This window comes from Aythya fuligula, chromosome 2 (genome assembly GCF_009819795.1).
Source record: "Aythya fuligula isolate bAytFul2 chromosome 2, bAytFul2.pri, whole genome shotgun sequence".
In the NCBI taxonomy this organism is placed as follows: domain Eukaryota; kingdom Metazoa; phylum Chordata; class Aves; order Anseriformes; family Anatidae; genus Aythya; species Aythya fuligula.
This window is the reverse complement of record NC_045560.1, coordinates 60,190,544-60,211,316: the sequence shown is the minus strand read 5'-3', so window position 1 is coordinate 60,211,316 and position 20,773 is coordinate 60,190,544. Positions and strand designations below refer to the sequence as shown.

Below are 20,773 nucleotides of genomic sequence, written 5' to 3'. Positions count from 1 at the left end.
CATATATCAGAAAATCACACTGGCTTATTTAAAAAACTGGTATATGCTGTGCCAGAGTTTATTCTCCTTGCCTGTTACATAATTAAACCCATCTTCAAGGCTGAACTAGCCAAACTCCAGTTTCTACTCATTTTACCACTTTAAGGTCTGTCATATGCTGGAAGCTTTATCAGCACAGAAAAGCTAAATAAATACTAAAGTGAACCTTTTAAGCTGATCTTACTGCTGAAATCATGTTTATTCCATCTTGGGCTTTAACATAGCTTTTCCAGACACTGTTTCATTCATTTCAGTATTCCTGAAGCCCTTCTAGGTTTGCCCAATGATATGGAAGAGCTCCTAAAGATCATGTTGAGGCTCTATCAAAGATAATTCTTTCCATGACACTGCACATTACACAAGATCTAAATTTCTCCCTACCACACTATGTGTGGTTTAATAAATGGCATTGAAAATCATGTGTAAATACACCCCTTTGCAAATAAAGCATGTTTGTGTTTTTTCATCTGACTTGTTCTTGTGGACTTCAGTGTACACTTCAGTGTCATAAGCAGTTCCAGACTGTTATTCAAGGAGATAGCAAAAATGAAAAAGGAGGCTCAAAGTATTTCCAAATCAGGTCATTTTAATTCACTTCCAAAACCACAACAAAACAATATTAAGGACACCTACCTAAATGATAATCTCTACATTCATTTTCCTGAAATCCTCGTACTGTTAGCGCATCAGAAGAAATCTCCTCACAAGACTCAGGCAGGGGCTGTACAATGTCCAGCCTGGGCCGCGCACAACACTCCACCTCCTAGAAAAACACAAATGTCTTAGCTGCATCCTATACAATTTACTTAGCAATACCAGCTCATGGTCACCTATGAATAAGGTTGAAATTCAACAACTGCAGCCATTCCCAAAGATGCAGTATCAGTATTCTCTTGGCACTAGGTACTCAGTTTCGAACCATGAGTTGTAAAAACATGACCTACTGAGGAGCTGTAATTGCATCTGGAACACAAAGGAAAGTTATCCCAACTCTTGGCTTGCTTCCCTTGAAAAGGAGATTCAGCCAAGACACAGGTCTAAATTTCTAAATTCTACCCCGAGTCTGACCATTATTTTTATACTCTTGGTCACAGAAGTTTCCAGAGCTATCAAAGATGATCATCAACCACTGTGTTCAATAAACAATGGAACAATTTCAGAGACTTGTCAGCTGGGCTCAGGCCCTGGAGGACAGAGCTCTAAAAAAACAATGTTATTCCAGTACAAAGATTAACTTTTTTTGAGGTGTTTTGTTTGTTTCTTTGTTTTTTAAAGAAGTTTGCACTTCTAAGCATCCAACAGCAACAGAGCTAAAATTAGGTTGAGAATAAACTAAAACTTTTGCTGTGCTGGTGATATTCAGTAATGTGAACTTTGGCAGTGCAAAGTAGGTGGTTAAGGTAAGATGACAACACAGGGAAATCACTGGCTTCAGCTAGCTTTATTTTTAATTAGGTTAAGGTCCAAGATAATGCATTATTTCATATTTCTAGCTATGAATAGTAGCAAAATACAGAGTGCGAGAACAGAGCAATACAAGAAGTGGATTTACACAGCTCCAGCCTATGCATTTGGCTGCAGCATCACTTGGGTCTTTCCCGGATTTAACTGTTCCAGAGCAAGTGAAAAATGAAACACAGCCATGAGTTCAACTCAGATGCAATTTGTAACAACTAAGAAGTTGTTATTTGAAAGCTGTGAAATCAAGCGTAGCAAGAACAGTGTTCCTCACAACCCAGCAGCATCCATAGTGAGTGATCAGCTCAACCAGCCTGCGCTCCGCGGAGCTGAGGTGGTAAGCAGGGGGCTCCCATCAGGCCAGGTCACAGCACAGTGCTGGGAAGAAGTCCTTTTGTCTCCTTGCTATAGGTACTCAGGGGACTGGGAGGCTATCAAAGTCCAGCTTGCAGTTTGCTGTTTGCTTAAAAGGCTAATTAAAGGCAAACGCATGAGAAATTTCTTTCCTATGTTCTATTACCATTGTACTACCTGACATGCTCTTTTCATCCTTCTTCCCTAAAGCAGCCAGAATGAGTTTCACCTTTCTCAGTTACTACTGGCTTTCCACTAGCTCCCTTCTTCGTTACTGACAACTTCCCCATTTCCTTGCTTCCTTGCGTTCCAGCCCGCCTTTTCCTCCCCCTTCTCATCCCATTTGTTTGCCTCCTTTTCTTTCGCTGACTCTCACACACTAGAGGACTACTACGCCAGCTCTCTGGGGAAACTGTGCTGTGACATTATTTTTCTCCTTCGTATAAATAAAGAAATAATAATCTGACATCCTGCAGCAGAGCTGGAAGCTAACCCTATTGATTTCGGCAGGCTCGAGCGTTTGTTTGAACCTACAGCATTTCATCGCCTAGCAACTTGTGCACCCAGTTGCTCGAGGTTACTATGGCGATGGGTGCCTAATGCAGACGTGCTATCAAAGAGATGATCAAGAGCATCTGCCACTCTCACACTGCGACTTCAAGGGTTTCCTCTGCTACCTCGCCTTTCATTCGGCAGTATGAAATAAATGTTGGAGCCAGCCGCCATGCGCACCCGCTCACTGTAGGAACAGCTGACACAAATCCTAATTTTTAGCTATCTATGCGCGGATCTTGGTGCAACACAGCTAAGGTCTTGGAGGTGAGGTGAGCAACAATGCTACTTGGCTTGCACCAACGCATCCCACCCAGCACCATGACTCCTATTGTCTGAGTTCATCAGCTTCACTGCTCTCATTACTTCTGAGGCGCAGTGTCAGCAAGGTGCTTCTTCGGCTATAAGGATCCTTCAGTTCTTTTGGTGCAGAAATAGCAGAAAGAATGAGAGAAAAGGAGAGGAAAAGAGAGAGGGAGGGGAAAAAGGAAGAAAAAAAGCAAGACTACCTAGGGACCTTCTCCATTTCCTGCAGGAAACAAAGGAACCCAGACAGGACTTTTAAAAGGTAAATCCATTAGTCTTCAGCGTGACCTCCACTGCCCTGATTTGATAGGTCAGAGAAGTCTCAAGCACTGCTCACTACAAGCTGACTACAAACTCTTTCATGGGTAATCAGATCTGTGTGACTGGTGCAAGCCCTAACTCACCAGACGTGGCTTGGCACTGTGATGAAATTGTAACGTAAAAACAATTACCGTTTTTTCTGAAATCTCCTTTACATATGAAAGTATAACAAGCTGGTCACAAAGAGGTGCGAGCCCACTGATATAAAACTCAGTGTCAAACTGGAAAACTGAAACACAGGAAAGAAAACAGGTTGTTAGGCAAACAAATGTATGAACTGCTCCCTAAGAAAAAAACACAACTGATTTTTCAGAGACAACCACTGGCACCCAGTATCAGTTCAGAGAAACGAAGACGTGATACATATAACAAACCTACAGTCCTCCCAGTTGGATCAGCAAGATGATGAAAAATTACATTTAACAGATTAAATTCCATTAAGGCTTGCAAGAAGAAATGTTTGTGCTCCAGGACATGCCAGAGATGAAATATATTAAATGAATGGTCAGCTAGACTTTCAGTAACTGCGCTGGGGGGGTTGGGCTGGGAGGACTAAAGAAAAAAAACATCACCAAAACTCAGTAAAATAGGTAACGTATGAAACATCTTTGTAGGTTTGCATATTTGCAGCAAGTCATGTTGCCTTAAGAGAATCACGCTTGCTACATCTGATATGATCTTGCTACATCTGATATGATATGTATGATAAATGAAAACACAAAGCTCATTATTAATTTATCATCATGAGAAGATTTACAGATACACTCGTTACTAAGAAAAGATACAGTTAAATAGTGGCTTTGCTTGTTCTTAAAACTGAAAATGTAATTTCCTAAACTGTCTTATTTCAAGACCAATTTAAGTGTGGATTATTTTGAGATAAAAAGAAAAAGATTTGAACTGTATTTACAAAAAGGCCCATTGAAGCACATGTCTTCCACAGATATAACTATTTAATTTTTATTATGTATGGGTTTAACAGAACAGGCATTAAACATCTGGGGCTCTCTTTTTTCTGGGTGACTCTCTCATGGAGCCCAAACACAACATTGGGAATTTGATGAAGTACCAAGACCAAGTGTTTTCATTAATTAGTATTTGTATTAGCAAACTTATTCTTGTAAAATAAGGTATATCAGATCCACCGTAACTTTCTCCCAATAAATGGCTTCAGGAAAATCTAAGTATAAGTAGAAAATAAATGTCTCCTTGCTTTCTAATTAGCAAGCTACATTACTATTACCTATCGTTCATTGAAATAGGTACTAATTATTTTAATAAAGAAAATAGAAAATACAGTATAATGACAGTAAATATAGAGTTAATTTTCTTCAGCTATGGTAATAAGAAGAAACAAGAGAAATAATCATCATCCTGCAAAAGAAGAAAAAAAATACTGACAAATAGAATAAAGATTTGACATCTGTCTTTCCCTGAATAAGCAAATGCTGTTTTTCTCTTAATGACCGTTGACACTTTGAGATCACTGGGGGACCAAAGCATGGCATAAGGGTAAAACACAATCTATTCTAGGAAAGAATAGGTTCATGTTTGTAATCCTGAATGCAATTTTTTTTGTTCTATCCTGCAAGACTGATGAGATTACTTGTACTGCACCAACATAGTGCTCTGAATGGTGGCTTTAAACCAACCATGTTAAGAACGTCTATGTAATAAATCTTATTCCCAGTTTACTACCTAATATTTGGCATTCTACAAAAACATGTGAGCCAGACACAAGAACACAGAAAACTAAAATGAAGCGAAATCCAAAGCAGTAGGTAGAAGGACAGCAAAGAAATATTTGTTGACAGCTTAAAAAATGACAAGAGAAGGTTTTAGAGGCATCTAAAATATTGTCATTTGAATTTGGAGAGAAAAACAGGGTGGTGAATGGTATCTTTATAAAGATTATAGGGGCAGTTTTCAAAAATCCCATGTTTGACCTGCACTGGAGCTTCAGTTCCTTAGCCAGGGAGGCACTGCTAAAAACGATTGTAACACCCCTGTAATGGTGTATTTAGGATAAAGCAGCACTGCTGTTCAGCAAGACAAAAAAGAAAATCACTTGAAGCTTTGTTTTTTAATAGAGTTTAGTTTCCTTGGTTTCACTTTCAGCTTTCTCTCAGCTCATCCTCCTCAAGAGGCCTTGTGGAAACACAATGCTCCAGCTCTGCTACGACAGCCTTGAACAAAGACCACCTGGCACAGACAGTGCTTCTTGACCTAGCAGAAACCTTTGAGGCAGCTCATCAAAAACAGTTTTACTGAAAAATTACAGCAGTTATAGCTGTACAGAACACTACGAGGTTAATTTGACTTATTCTCTGGACAGTGTGTTGTGAAAAAGGTGGGGGGAAATCCAACACGGAGGTATTGCAGAAATGCTGCTAATTTGAAAAAGATCCAAAACAATTAAACCAGGTGTATCACTGAAGTAAATGGAAATGAAAGCGGTATTACCATTTGTCATGTATGTTTATGCCTGTCATAAGAAAGGACAGAAGATATGCTGACAGTGGATCTACTTTATGTTCACCAGCTATATACAACTGTCAAACAAATTACTAGGAAGCACAAAGACAAAACCTGTAAACCACCTTGCTCATTAAATGAAATGTACAAAATACACAATACAGTACATGCTACCTTGTTTACCCAAATAAAACTTCTTTCTCTGTGTTTTAAAGATACACAAGCAGTAGACTGAAACTAAAAAAGTCTGTTCTGTTTAATCAAATCTCAAAAAAACAGTCCCTGCTTCTCCACTGCAGATTTAGCATGTGAAATTTTGTTTACAGTGATATCAGAAGGTTTTGCCATTAATTTCAACAGGGCCAAGGTTTCCATGTTATCTTTTGAGAAAGTAGCCAGGAAGCTGCATAGAATGAACGTGAAACTTAATGTGCAGATGAAAAGAAGTCTTGTTATTGAATTTTATTTTATTTTATTTTATTTTTTTAATTCCATATGATGTATGAGAGAAACCTACCATGAATTCCGGTGCACTGCTACCTGCTGGGGTGATGTCAGTATGCACTCCCAAACTACCTTTTCACCAGCTACTTCAAGCACATCTGCAAATTTTGCAGTCATTTCTGCTGGCTGCAGTATAACATACCCTTAAGTGTTCTAAAGGTAGCGTCTCCAACACCAGTGTTTTTACTGAGCTAGGTTGTTTATGCAAAACAAATAGTATACTAAATGGCATGCTTCGATTAACTATTACTATCAGGTTCACGCAGTTGCATTTGATATAATTTTTGCCCCACAGTGTATGCATTCAGTTCCAATTACAGGACCAGCAAAGGCTTTTGTCCTACATTATCATTATTTAAGTTGTCTTGAGGTGCATACAGGCAAATTACATATACACAGTTTACTTTTAAAGAAATAAAAGAATACTACTACTTTTAGATGTGTTATCAACATAAACCTTGAATACAAACCTCACATATCTAATATTAATAATTTTCTAATATTCATAATTTTCTTTGAAAATCATTATATATTAATACCTGCATCAGCATTTGAGTTTTTCTGTACTCAGATGGTTTCTCTCTCCTGCTAGGCTCCACAACAGTCCTCATAAATTCAGATTTCCAGGGTAGACTAGGAACCTGAGCAGAAAGCTCAAGATGTGCCCAGTTAATGAAATGTCAGCCACAACTCAAAAGGAAACAGAAATTTCTGGGGAGGACCAGTGAAGTAACCACGTGAGCGTCCTTTATTTGTGCTCAAGTATCCTTACAATTGCCTGCAATTTTTCTCCCCATATAAGTGAAAATTAAGCAACTATTTACCTAACCATATACATGTTGCAATGACATTTTAATGGACTGTTCCCTTCAGTAGGAAGAGCAGTAGGGTAGGACGCTTATCAGTGGTAGGACCTATACAACAATGATTACAAAAACAGAATTCCTCAGTTTATGCTCCCAAAATCACAATTCATAGCCTTCACTCTTCATTTAAAAATAATATATTAGAAAAAGTGTGATCTTCAAATTTATTTTTGATGGCAGAAAGTTTGGAAAGGCTTTAAGAGAAAAATTAATAGTGATCAATTAATCATTCTTAAGATAACCTCAAATGCCACAGAGCAAAGAGGATGAGCATTTTCACTGAAATAAATCAGGGCACTATAAATGATATTGTAAAATTTAATATGATGACAGAAAAAAAAAAAAAGCTTAAAATCGGTGAAAAGTCTGTAAAACCTCTATAGCTGAAAGTTGTTGCCTTACTAGCTACCAGCACAAAATGGAAATAAGCGAGAATTTTGCTACTGAATATAATTTATCTCAACTACAGTATCACACGAATTAGAAACATCAAGAAAAAAAAAGAACAACAAACAAACAGAACAACTGTTTGGTCATGCCAGTAATCATCTATCTGGGGCATTCTGCTCTTTCAATTAAATTAGCAAATGTTTTGTGTACTGTAAGCAGTGCCACAACTTGCTGTCTTACTTGCAGTCAGGCTTCGTGAAATGGCAGTGCTACACTGGGGCTGAAATCCTCTTACCCCTATTTTTTCCCCCACAACAATAAAATCATCTTCAGAAATATGGCAATTGTCTTTACAGTTCTGCAGACAGAAGCACCTGCAACCTTTAAGCAAATCCCATAGAAACCTTGATGACAGCCGGAAAGTCAGAACCTTAAGTTTCAAAGCTTCGAAGTTGATTTTCTGAAAAACTATTTTTTTCCATTACAGACTGAACTGAAAAGACTTTATCAACAAACAGGGAAAATATCCAATAGTTTGATAGTAATTAGTTTGATAGTCTGAAATATTTTTTTTTAATCAAGGAATTTACAAATGATCAGTTTTGTCTCATGACAAAAGATGACGAACAGAAGTCTAAGTGGATTCAGTTATACAAATGGATTTTTTTTCCTTTCTTTTTTTTTGGCAGTTTGCTTTTCAGAATGTAGTCAGACATAGTCCAATTAAATGTTTGCATAAATCAGCATATAAAATTGATGACATTTATTCATCATTGATTTATGGCTCACCCTATTTGTTAAGCAAGCTTTAAGCTCTGTCTATGTAAAGACAAATAAGCTGCTATGGTAGATCCCAGTATCTCACTTTACAAACCAAGAAATAAATATTCCCATGTTTTCTTTTCAGATAAAAGTGTGTGATCTCAGTACTTGATGGTAACTAGGCATGCAGCGGTACAGCTATTCCCTCACAAAACATGAAGATGTGTTGTAACAAGAATATCCACGTGCAATTCTTATACCAGAAGTCTGCTTTGTCAGGAATGCGGGGGAATGCACATGGGAGACAAGTGCTCAAGGCACTGCTGGCTACTTGGAGCCTGGAATTAAGCTGAGATTCCTCAGATAAAATCTGCACTAACATGAATTGAATAGGAAGTCTCTAATCTACTTCGAGTCTTTTACTGACTTTCAATGTTAATTTTTATTTTCCGCTATCATTAGAGAGCCAAACTGCAGCATAGGTAAAGCAACTCACGAAGGATCCATAAACTTGAGCTGCCTGATAAAGTCACCTGAGGACTACTTCATGCTTGTAAGATGCACAGTTTCACTTTGAAAAGGAATTGCATTAGCTGCAAAGTGCTAATTAGTTCATTAGGAAGCAGCCTTCTAGCAGGCTACATTTGAGTAGGGCTCCCTGTTTAGAACAGAAGTTGTCCAGCATTACAGCTTTTGTACATGTAGACGGAGCAAGCAGAGAGGTCAAGCAATCTTTAAGAACGATCACAATGGCATTTAGTCCACGTTAAGCCTGTAATTCAATACCAATACTTTCTAATCAATACGCTGCTTCATGGTGGTAGCTGACAGAGCTAAACTGATAGGATCTGCTCAGCTAACATACATTTAAAACTAAATAGAAACATTTCACCGGAGTTTATCTTTGACACTGAATGGAGACTCATGTAAGCAATGAACTGTAACATGGAACCAGGGACAACAGAACAGATTAATAAAGAAAAGCACCATTAATACACCAAGATGTACAAATAAACCTGGTAATATCATACAGATCTCAATGCATGAGAACTCTCTATTTTTTTTAATTTCTCTTGCGTGCTACCACAGCATTATCTTCTTTGAAGTACAACATCCACAACTGCTCAGTGGTGGTACTTTCCCACACCATGGGCCATCTGGTTTAGAATTTGAGTAGGTACCATATTTACTTTCTGCCTCAGAGCAAATATGGCTGCGTGTCAAGATAAAATCCTTGCACCACAGGATCCTGTGGACCTAACTTGCAAGGCTGGAGATGCTCTGCTTCCTTATTCACTGGGCTACAAGCCACTGAAGAAATATTTACAGTCTACTGATGCCACCAAAGTTTGCTATTGTGTTATTGTAGAACTTTGAGGTCTTCAGAATGTCTCTAAAAACACAAATCTGAAACTGCTGAGATATGAGAAATCACCATATTGTCATAGGATCCATACATATTACCCTGATGAGCTGATGCCAAGATGTTATAAGCCAAAAGGATATGTATGGCAGGGTAGCTGAATATCCTTCAGATATTCTTGTCTTGTGTAAATTCTTTACATTATGAGAGTAAATCAGCTTACACACCCACTTAGGATATTAATACTCTTGCAAAAAAACTATACAGGCTGCTGGTCAGTCTGCCCAATAATAATTTCAGACCTTACAGCTATGCATTTGAGAAGTAAAAGTTTAAATTATAGTAAAATTGAAAAAGATGCTGTGGAATAACATAACTCTCAAAGACCTTCTGTGTGATTACATCAAAAGCTACTGTATTGTCTATCGAGACTTGAACAAATATCTCACTTTTCCCTCCCAGCATACAATCCACGTTCCAATGAGTAGTACTGGCAGAATTTGGCAGAGCCATTTCAGTGCTTTGACATGAAACCGGAAATAAAAATGTCAAGCACATCATTAACAGGCTAAGTGAGATAAAACTGCAGTCCTCAAGAATACAGAGAAGAAATTTAGGCTAAAAATTGCATAAAAATATGTAAAAGTAAGTTCTGCAAAAATCTCTAACCTTCAAAATTGCACCTAAATAGTTTGATGACAGCTTTTTATCATTTTTCAATGAAGTTCCAATAGACAGTCTTGTAAGGCTAGCTCCCTCCCTGTTAACATACTACAACTGAAGTTGTAGAAGTTCCCTCTGTTCACTTAACACTATGTAACTCACCTCATTTATTTCCTAAAAGCTACTTAGACGTACAGAAAAGATTTATATAGGTGTTCTGAAGGTAAAACTCAAGGCTGAACTTTTCCTTGACATAATTCTCTCAAAAATCCTAGAATTCCATGGTTAATTGGTTAATTATTCTTTTGGGACTATATACTCTTTACCAACAAATAGCTTTCAAGAAGTCTCAGTTAATGGTCAGGCATGCCTTCACTCAGTATCCAGAATTCCTAAAGAATTTAATGTCAGAACATCCTCGCTGATTTTCAAAAGCTACTTTAGAACAGTTCTTTTCTGAAATCATAAAGCAGTATGCATCTGCAGTACGCATATGTCATGTACCACTCTGGTCAGCATGCTCACCTGAGTCAGGATTTTGTTTGAACACTCTTGTTTACAGTCTCATGTCATCACAGTCAAGACAAGGAAGCACAAAACTTTACAAACAGTTGTCTATTCTGCACTGCAGAGTCCCAGAGGGCCTGCTTATCTTGGCAGTGTTACCTCTTCATAGATCTTTCCTCATCAGAAGCTTCTTCTGGGAACAGAATAGTTTTTGTTTGCCCCCCGCCCCTCAAATTTTGTTTGAATTTCTTGACATTTTTTGTCAAGACCTTTTCCATTAATCACCAATAACAAAATTATTCACATCACCAGAAGAAACATGAAAGCAAAGTACAAAATGCAGAAGCAAAAAAAGCAACAACAAGAAATTCAAATCAACTTCCTAGAGCTATACTGAAGAGATGCTCAGAAAAAAAAAAAAAAGTTATGAGCAGGGTAGCTAAACAACGAGTAATTGATTAAGCTCGTGTCTGTTTTCTCCTTATATCACTACACCCCATCATCATTTAACCAAGACGAAAACCCAAGTTCTCTGTAAAACTTTCTGCCTGAAAGGAAAGTTGAGACATCCGCTCTTTCTTTACACAAGGCTCTCTGATTTTGGGAGAGCACAGAATTTAAGACCTTATGATTACAAAAAATAAATAAATATGCAGGACATCATGACAACCTCATCAAGTAAAAACGAGGAGACATTTATGTTACATGTTGTCTCTGAACTCTAACACCTTTTCAGGCTGAATGTGAAAACAAACCTTTGAAAGCTTATCTGATTGTGAAAAGGCACATGTTCACACAACCATACCTATTTCCACGTAGCGGTTTGGAAGGTCACGCATTTCACTGGCATGCCGCTCCTTTACTGAGCAAATCTAGGAAACAGATATTTGGATCATTATGATGAATACACATTCCTAAAATTACGCTAACTTTCCCCAGAAACTTTCTTACTGAGGTGTTCTTAGACAGGCAATTCTCTGCTTTGAAAAACACTGGCTTTAGAACAGTGATGATGCATCACTGAGGAAGAAAACCCAACAGGAAAGTTGTGACTGTAGCCCACAGCCTTATAAATATGCTGGGAGAGGAGAAGATGGGCCACCAGACAGAAAGAAATCTGAAAGCACATGCTCACTACCATTTCTTAGAGCAGCATATGAGTTTGGTTTTGCTATCTTCTCACACTTAGTGTCTCATTACCTTACTATTTCAGTAAGCACATGCTACTGCAACTCCAAGTAACAGGAGGAGAGCACATATGTATAAAGAAATGCAGACACCCAAATGTTGTGAAGCACATGTAATACAAGGGGAAAGACAGATGTCAAACTTATGACAAACCTCCTCATTTGTAAAACTCTAAGTTTAATGCTCCAAAAGGTTTTTATGCTTCACCTACCTCACTTCACCCTCCCTCTCCATCTACTCCTACCAAGCACTTTAATTTCCCACTGTGCAATGATGTAGCAAGCTGTTATTAGAAAACATCTAACAGGCTCTAACAAACTCCTGTCAGGTGCTGGTCTGTACAAATCAGTCTGCTGTGCACAAGTTCGAAATGCCAGTTCCCTGCTGAAAGCGAAGCAAAGTCCGAAGCAACCTGTCCCCCACCCCCTTTTTTCTTTCCCCTTGGCTGACTGAAATTCTGTGTTTGTATTAGCAACGATGAACTCCTCAGCCCCCAAAATAAGTCTCTCCAAAAATAACTCATGATAAGTTGTCCTTCCTTAATGCTAATCAAAAGAAATGAATTCAACAGCCCCTCTAAAAGCTTTCAAAAGAGGAAAGCTCTTGAAGACACAGAGGAGAGAAGTGTCCCTGAGGATTACACTTGCTGCATGCTCACACACAGAAATCTGTCTGACCGCTGGGTGTCTTATCACTCCTCCTCCTCCTCACGAGGGTCAGTCCAATGACATTTCTATGGCAGCAGGCATTCTGCAGACTGTAGTCAAACCAAACTCTATTTTTTTTTGATTGTCTTTGCTTTTCAGAAATAATCCTCTGTTTGTCTTTGATAACAGTAAGCATTTATTACAAAGACAGGTAATTGCACCTTTACTGAATTTCCCCAGCCAATAATCAGCGTTAAATTATCCTTCCAGCAAAGGCTGCAGGGATACATATCGGGGCGAAGGCTTATGTCATCTCGAGGCACGTTGGTAATTCGTTGCTTGGAAATCATGTCAAGTATCTTCACGCCCTGAAAGTTTAAATACAAGAGAACTTCATTCAGTATGAAAAACTCTTACCCACCAGAGCCCATTTTATTTTGCACAGTAAGACAGTCATAGCAGCTTATGGCACAAGTTGCAGGGTAGGGATGAAAGTGCCAACACAAATAGCTGTTGATACAAAGACCAATCTCACCCAGGAGGCGACAGGAGAAACGATGAGATTAGAGTGAGTTAAATATTGTAAATATGCATGCTAAATACAAAGATTTCATGAGTCAACAAGTGACAGATTAGCAATTCCAGTCATGAACCAGACCAGCTTGTTTAGGCTGGTGCTACTAGTGGAGAAGCAAAAGCATCTTCCAAAACATTCCCCATCAAGAAACAGAAATTTCCACCTCAGAAAAAAACCGAAAAGATGAAGTAACAACAAATTAAGGTAAATGAAGACAATCTGTGCTTCTATAAAAATGTATTTATACTCTTATGTTGAAAGAAAAAAAGGAAACATACTTAAATGATGCTTGGTTTTATATGGTGTGATTTTTCACTGCCTCCTCAGGAAATATCTCAAACTAACACAACAAAAAGTTTAAAGACAGGAAGATTAAAGTCATTTTAGAGGGAGGGAGAGGGGGAAGAGACATCGATTGAATTTTTCCATACCATTTAGAAAATGTGAGCTATAACCTTTCTAGTAGCAAAATGGAGATTAATTTCATGTTAAATAATAACGTCTTTCTTTGTGATTTAAAAACAAAAGTTGCCAACATAAAACCAAGCATTTAAGTAGATATTTCCCTTAAGCTTGGTGAGCAGAAAACCACATCTCATGATCACAAAAAAGGGATGGAAAGGACCTTGAAAGGTCAGCATCCAGGATGCCATTCCACGTTTGGATTTTTGCAGTTACAAAACTGATTCAAAAGATTCCCCTGCTTGTTTCTGCCATGCCTGCTCTCAACCCCTCAAGTTTCTGTGTCCCCAGCTATACCAGTTCAACTGTTTTTAAGTAAAAGAATCTAAACACAAGGGTCATGATCTAAGACAGATCTAAGCTAGAAGCTTGGTTTTCCCTCCTCCCCACCCTCTCCTTTTCTTAAAAAAGAAAATCAAACTCCTTAAATTTCTGTGATTCTGTAAATCTTTAAATCACAAGGAGCAGTAAGTAGTATGGAGGTGAACAGAAAGACTCCTATTGGCATCTTTTAGGTTAAAGGTCATCAATCATCAAGGTTTCAAAACAAACAAAAAAGCCAAAAAGAAACATAAAAACAAAGCAACAAAAACTTGTACATGTCATCTGCAACATACAGAGCCCAGATCTCAGGATGGCATAAAGAAGGAGCTTATGCTTTGTGTTTTCTAAACTCATCTCATAACGTTTGCAATCTTGTTTGAACTGCATTTTAATAAAGCTGTCTTTTATTAATCTCACCACTTTGTCTTTAAGTATGATTTCCAAATTAGTGACCCATATCACATCTCCTGTTTTTCAACAAGGCAGCAAATTGAATTCTATATGGGGCAGACAAGCTTACATTTAAAGTGGCTCTCCAACCAGCACAGTAGAATCCTCTATAGTTAAAGCATGCCATTTGTGCTGTAACTGAAAGGACTTCCAGTCTCAATTTCCTGTCATGAAGGAGCCTAAAATTTGTTTTTGTGAGAGTTAGGCAAGTTAATGCTGCTAAGGATTTGGTCCTCAGGTGTCTCAGTCCGTAAGACTTGTACTCTTTGTCATGGAAGAAGGAGAAGAGAGAAAAGTGGCAAGCATGGGAGCAGAATCAGACCCTGCCTAATTAATTGGAAGCCCATCTTGGAATGTCCAATGTCTAGCAAGCATGCAGACAGTGTGCAATAAAAAAAACAAAAACACATGAGAAAATAAGAACTAGATACAGACAGTAAATGGCAAGACTGTAAATGATTTTCTCTGACTTACTTTGAAAGAAAAAAAAAAAAAAGGAACAAATACCTTGCTTGAGGATGGAGAAATTTTTAAAAAGGTAAAGGGGGAAGGGACGGGAAAAGGCCAATAACCAAATATATTAATCTTTTGGAGGGCAAGTGTCATTTCATTTCTCATTGAAAGATAGGCCCTGACCATGGCTTTTTGTCTCTGACAGATGGCTCTCAACATTTTATTAGTATTCTGTGTTCTGATGTGACACATCATCTCTAGGGATAGCTCTCCTCAACTGTCCTATCTATTCCCTGCAGATTCACCTAGAATATATATTTTAATTGTATGGCTCTGAAAAAAAAAACAAAACCTTCCAAAGGTTAATGTTACGAAAATCAAGCACTTCCTTAAGTTATAGTGCTAATATATAGTCATTAAAGGAGAGCAAATAAACACAAAGAACACCGCTAACAATTTCATATCAAGCTGTTTTTAAATGGAATAAAAGAACAACGGCTTTAAAATATTTTAATAAATGCTTCCTTCCAGGAGGGAAAAAAGAAGGGAGAAAGCAAATGCTTTCAGGAATATCTTCACCACATTTTAAAAGAAAAATCTGGAATTTAGACATGATACATACTTAAAAATGTATCCCTCTCTGCTGAGCTTTGAAACACAGACCTTGACCCATCAATTACATATACACTGTTAGGTGAAATACAACACTCAGCATGAAAGCAGGAGTTCCCTTTAAAATATGAATTACACTTATAGCAAAAAGGGCTTGTTTTCTCTTAAGTCTAGCCTTTTCAAGTAGCTTACCAAAATAAGGAATTATTACTATCATTTTTTATAATCTGCTACATTAGGAATATGTATTATGCTGTTAGTTCAATACAAATTTCAAAATTTAGGCTTTTTTTTTTTTTGGGGGGGGGGGGGGGGGGGGGGGGGGAGAGGGGGGAAGAGGGATTAGGAGGATTTTATACTTACAAAGAAGAGTTCACATTAGCATTCCTTCCTCAAGCAATTTGCTTCAACAAATCTCACTGGCCGAAACTCCGATATACAATAGGGTACAGCTGTGACTACCCCTAGCATTTGTATGTATGTAGAGCTGCTTTTCTAAATTCCTTCAGAAACTGCAAGTCACATGGAGAACACTGAACAGACAGCAATAAATGCAAACAGCAGGGCTCTCTATGAAGAAATCATATGTAAAGCACTTCAGTGCTTCATGTACTGGATTCTTCTAACGTACCAGTTTTCAAAGGAATATTTTAGCAATTAACACCATTTTAAAAACATTTCAAATATCAGTGTAAATCAGCAGTATTTCTGCTCATTCAAGAGAGGTGACAAAAACTTACCATATTATTGGCCCAAGCAATTAAATGTCCTCTCCATTTTATGTTTCTTATGTTTCCTTCCCCTTCATGTAAAACCGAAGGCTTCCATCTATTCATCCAGCCTCTCTCATATAGCAGCAACTGTGAAGAAGTGCAACAAGAAATATTTCTGTGACACAGTGCTATATGCAAACAAAGGAGTTTTTTCCTTCCTTATCTCTTACTCCACTTGCATTTGAGGGTAGGGAGAAATACACAGCTATGACAAAACAAAAGCAAACACAATCAAACACTTTCATATAGTACATTTACACTGACAATCCTACATACTAAAAAATCAAGTGACTTTCACGATTACATTAATCAGCAGCCTTCCTATCAAGTTTTTTTCAAATAATAGTAAATATATTTCTTTCCATTTGAAAGATAAAGCATGTAAGGCATTTGAGAACCTAACAGCACTTGTGACAAGAGTTAAGAAACCTAATAAAGAAACCAGGCTGTCTTACACCTATCCACTGATCTGTTGATAGGCTCTCTTCTCTCCAAAAAAGCAGGAGATAGTAAAAAACATCTCTTATGCTTGTGCTAGTCAAAATTATTGAAGACCTCCAAGCCTGAAGCCTTTCACTCGGCCCCATATGGAACTACACAGCCTTCAGTAGGGCTCTAGAGATGCTGCACGGTCCCACTCATGCAACTGCATTCACAACAAGCACTGCTGATTGTAAGACTTGTGTGATGGGGGATCCCAGGTTCTGCAAATATGGAAGGATTTTACAGTATCTAGAAAGCACAGACTATTTTTTGTAATATCTTGCACAGCAAAGAAAAGCACTACTACATGCAGACAGTCTGTGTGACATTCCAACTTCTTTAGCGTTCCTGTGTGGTTTCAGGGAGTTATTTAACAGGATTAAATGACACTTCAAGCAACGCAAAGCCCAGTGCTTGGAGGGGAACAGGAGTAAGGTACCAGTCCTGACAACTGTTGCCACAATACACACAAATGGAGATGCGCACAATGTGAACCCTAGCTCATAAAATGCAGAAGAACCATTAAGAAATGTAAAATTACAAACTGCAAGGACCTAATTTGAGTGACTATGTTGCTACTGTTCATATATGCTTTTTTACACCAGGCTTGTCTCCTCCACCTCTATTTGCATAAACAATGATAAGACACGAACTGTTTAAAATAACATCTTTTAATGAAGTAAAGGACTTTTGATGGTAATTATACTGACTGCTCATCTCTCCCACAGCCACAAGATGGCACCAAAAGACAAAGATTTTCTCCAAAAGTTTGAAGTAGTCACTATCCAGGTCTGTCTCACACTTTTGCATGGAGCACACAGCAGACATCAGAGCACACCTGGCCACCTTAACCCCACCTGAAATGACCCAGTGCCTTTCCCACAGCTCATGTGAAGGACTCTCTTTTAGACAGTCTCAGGGATTTTTCCACCCGTGAAAAGGCTATGCAATGAAACAAAACCCAAACTAATCAGCTCCCCTCAGAAGCTGAGGATGTTACTTAAAACTGAGTACCATGCTGATTCTGACTTTAAAATTAGTTTCTTCCAGTTCACAAACTTCTAAGGGGAAGCCACTCAGATGCTTCTTTCAATACAATCCAGTGGAGACAGCAGCAAATACATAGCATTTTCACCTGGACTTTCTGCACAAGGTTGCGAAAAATGATGTGGATGACGTGAAGTAAAACTGGCTGATATAAGTTACAGTAACCAATCTTTGTTCTGCTTATGACTTATGTGTGATTTATGTTTATTTAGCCTACAGAATCCAGCTGTTTCATGCAATGAAACACTTGCAATGACATTTTCCAGCTGTTTTGTTTCTGTTCTTTGCTTGTGAACATCACTCTTTTTTCATGCCTTTCTACCTGAGTATGAAACTGAAAAAAACAACTGACCTGAAAGTGGTGAGGAGAAAATTAAAACAAAATCCTGCTTCAGCCTATGCTCAACTTTACACATGCTTAATTAAATTCTCAAACCAAGGACTATAGAAGACACCAGGCTGATCATGCCTGTAAAAGATGGAAAGTGAATCTGAATAACTGCAGCACCCCAAATTCCCCAACTCACATCACAAAGTGCAATATAAGTGAAAGGATACGCAACATTATTGCTTCAAGACAAAACCATTTTCATCTCCAAACACACTTTACTACTTTACCTGCAGTGGAATTATCTCCCTTTTACTGATATGTGATTTATTTATTATTTCCTACAGCGACACCTGGAAACTGAAATACTGAACATACAACTTTGCTACTTGCTTTGGAACTGCTATCCACTGAACGCAGCCCTCTCAAAATAAGCAGACTAATTTATTTCTCAGTCTTCCTTTCTGTCTTTATAATGAAATATTTACTGCACCAGAAGGCCACTTAAAACTTCAATAGCAGCTAGACACATAACAAAAATCCACCATTCCTGAAGGGGTTCCTTCTATCACCTCCCACTCTTTTTGGGAGGTGAAAATATTTTAGGACTTTATTTCCCATAAATCCCCTATTTTGGCAGTCAGCATTCCCAGTACTTATATTTCAACAGCAGCCACAAAATCACTTTCTTGCATTCTGTGCAATAGAGTTTATACTTTCCTCTTTTTGATTTGCTCTGGTAAATCTTTCAAGTTCTTTGTTACAATCCAGTAGTGCTTAGAATGCACTTCCAGCACCTCTCGCACGTACCAGAACACGATAATACAGCTAAAACAAAATAAAATTAACTTCGACTGCAAGGGTCCCCACCCACATTCCTTCATGGTACATTGAAATCTTCCTGTATCTCTCTACTAATTTTTCTGTTGGTCTTAACTGCTTATGCTTATCTACTGATTATTGAGAAAAAAGACATATGGAAATGTGTGAGACGAGGATGGTGCAGGTCTTGGTTCTTTTTAGTTTTAAGGACAAGTCAAAATAATTTTAAAATTCTCTTGGATTAGTGACTACATCTCTCTGTATCTTTCACTACCATGAGATTAAACTCCTCTGAGAGCTCAAAACTCTATTTGTACTGTGCATCCACTAAAGAGAATAGACTAGTGCCTGAGTTTAATGGAGCCTATCATGCAATTAGCATTAACACTAATTGCATGTAATCCCAGCTTTTAAACTACGCACAGAAATTCTCAGTCTTCTGAATAGAGGACAATGACTGCAGTTTTGGTCATATCAATACAGTGAAATAATTCAATTTAACTTCATCCCACTACCAAATTGGAAATTGCTGAAATCAAAGATGTCTATTCTCACACCATTAAAAGTTTCAAAGTACAAGACTTTTCCTGTAGCACTGTGCACAGCATCATGTGTGAAGAACATCTCTCTTCTACTCCACACAATTGCTTTGTTTCAACAGTGCCTTCTCTGTAAAGAGCTGTAGGACTTTGCTGAAGCAAAAGGCTGAGACTTCAATATGTAACTGAAGTGCCACCCTTCCTTTTCCTACAGCAGCCCTGCTGGATTAGTTTTAACATTCAACGAAATAAATACCAGGAAAAATATTGTCCTTGTCCTGTTCTTTGCCCAAGTGTGACTACATGCCTACCTGTGGCATTTGTTCTGGGTTTTGGCACCTGCTTCGCCAGCTCTCTCCTCAGCCAGGCAAGATCACAAAAACCTAAAATGCTACTGCCATGGATGCAACTGATCACAATAGATATTTCTTGTTTTAAGCATAAAAACAACATTTACAGGCACAGCCGAGATTAACAGGTATCTGGGAGTAGCACAGAACAGCACGCCACATGAAGACTTACTGTTTAATCGTGCATCCCTAGGAAAATATATAGCCACAATAAAAAATTATCACTTCTGTGTGGAGCTGCAACGGGCTGGATGAGTTCAAACGAGGCAGAGAATATTGTAACCCTCAAGTTTTCAGCTGAAGATAGGTTCTCAAAATATCATTACCAATCACTGTTGTACAAGGGGCTGCAGTGTGGGTAGAGGGAAGCAGCACTGGGAGTCTGGGGAAACCGAACACGAAGGCAGAGGCAGACACAGCTCTGGGAAGTGATGGCAATGGTGAGATGCAACACGGGAGCTTCTGCTGTACAGTTCACGGGCAGAGAAGCTAGAAATCTTGAAGAGTTCAATTCAAAAAAATGACACGGGACTTCTAGTAGGCTACATTGTTAATAACTCAGGCACTAGATTCCAGCTGTCGCCTATTCACAAATAGCTACAGACCTTAACACCCTTGGAAGCAAGTCCTGCAGCCTTGCAGGCAGAGCCACAAGTTCTCCCACATTTCATGTATTTAGATCCTCTTTGCTTGCCACCTCAGGCAACAACAACAAAGTTTTTTACACAGACTTTTGCACAACACACTACTATAGACTACCCACACGCAGGACTACAGGCGATCTCTTCTCAATTTCCACAAACAAAATCAGTCCATTACAGCACATGATGAATGTTTCTCTTCTTCTTCATTGTGAAAACCCAGCCTCAGTTAAGGACAAAATAAGCTGCTTATTAAGTAAATCAGACTTCATAGCACTACATCTCCAAGTCTCATCTGTTGAATAATACAGGATACATCTAGGCACCATACATCACAGCACGCAAATGTCAGACCTGTACTATTGTGGCTTGCTTGCTTGCTGCTACAGTTTGCTTCCTGTTTATGGTAAATTATCCAATGCATGGACAGAAATTGCCATAGTATTTACTCCTTCTTCACTTAAACCAGACCTTTGAGTATTTACTGACTGACATTTTATAGCTTACAAAGCAATCT

General features: G+C 38.3%; 1 protein-coding gene across 1 annotated transcript in view; it reads right to left on the bottom strand.

Annotated features, from left to right (window-relative positions):
- Positions 1-20,773, bottom strand: part of VPS41 (VPS41 subunit of HOPS complex) — a 114,909-nt gene that overhangs the window by 41,270 nt on the left and 52,866 nt on the right. The window contains exons 8-12 of the mRNA XM_032181035.1: positions 16,014-16,133; positions 12,617-12,763; positions 11,366-11,432; positions 3,162-3,259; positions 673-802 (exon numbers count right to left, since the gene is read on the bottom strand). Of these exons, the coding sequence (XP_032036926.1) occupies positions 673-802; positions 3,162-3,259; positions 11,366-11,432; positions 12,617-12,763; positions 16,014-16,133 (562 nt within the window). The remainder of the gene's footprint in view (positions 1-672; positions 803-3,161; positions 3,260-11,365; positions 11,433-12,616; positions 12,764-16,013; positions 16,134-20,773) is intronic.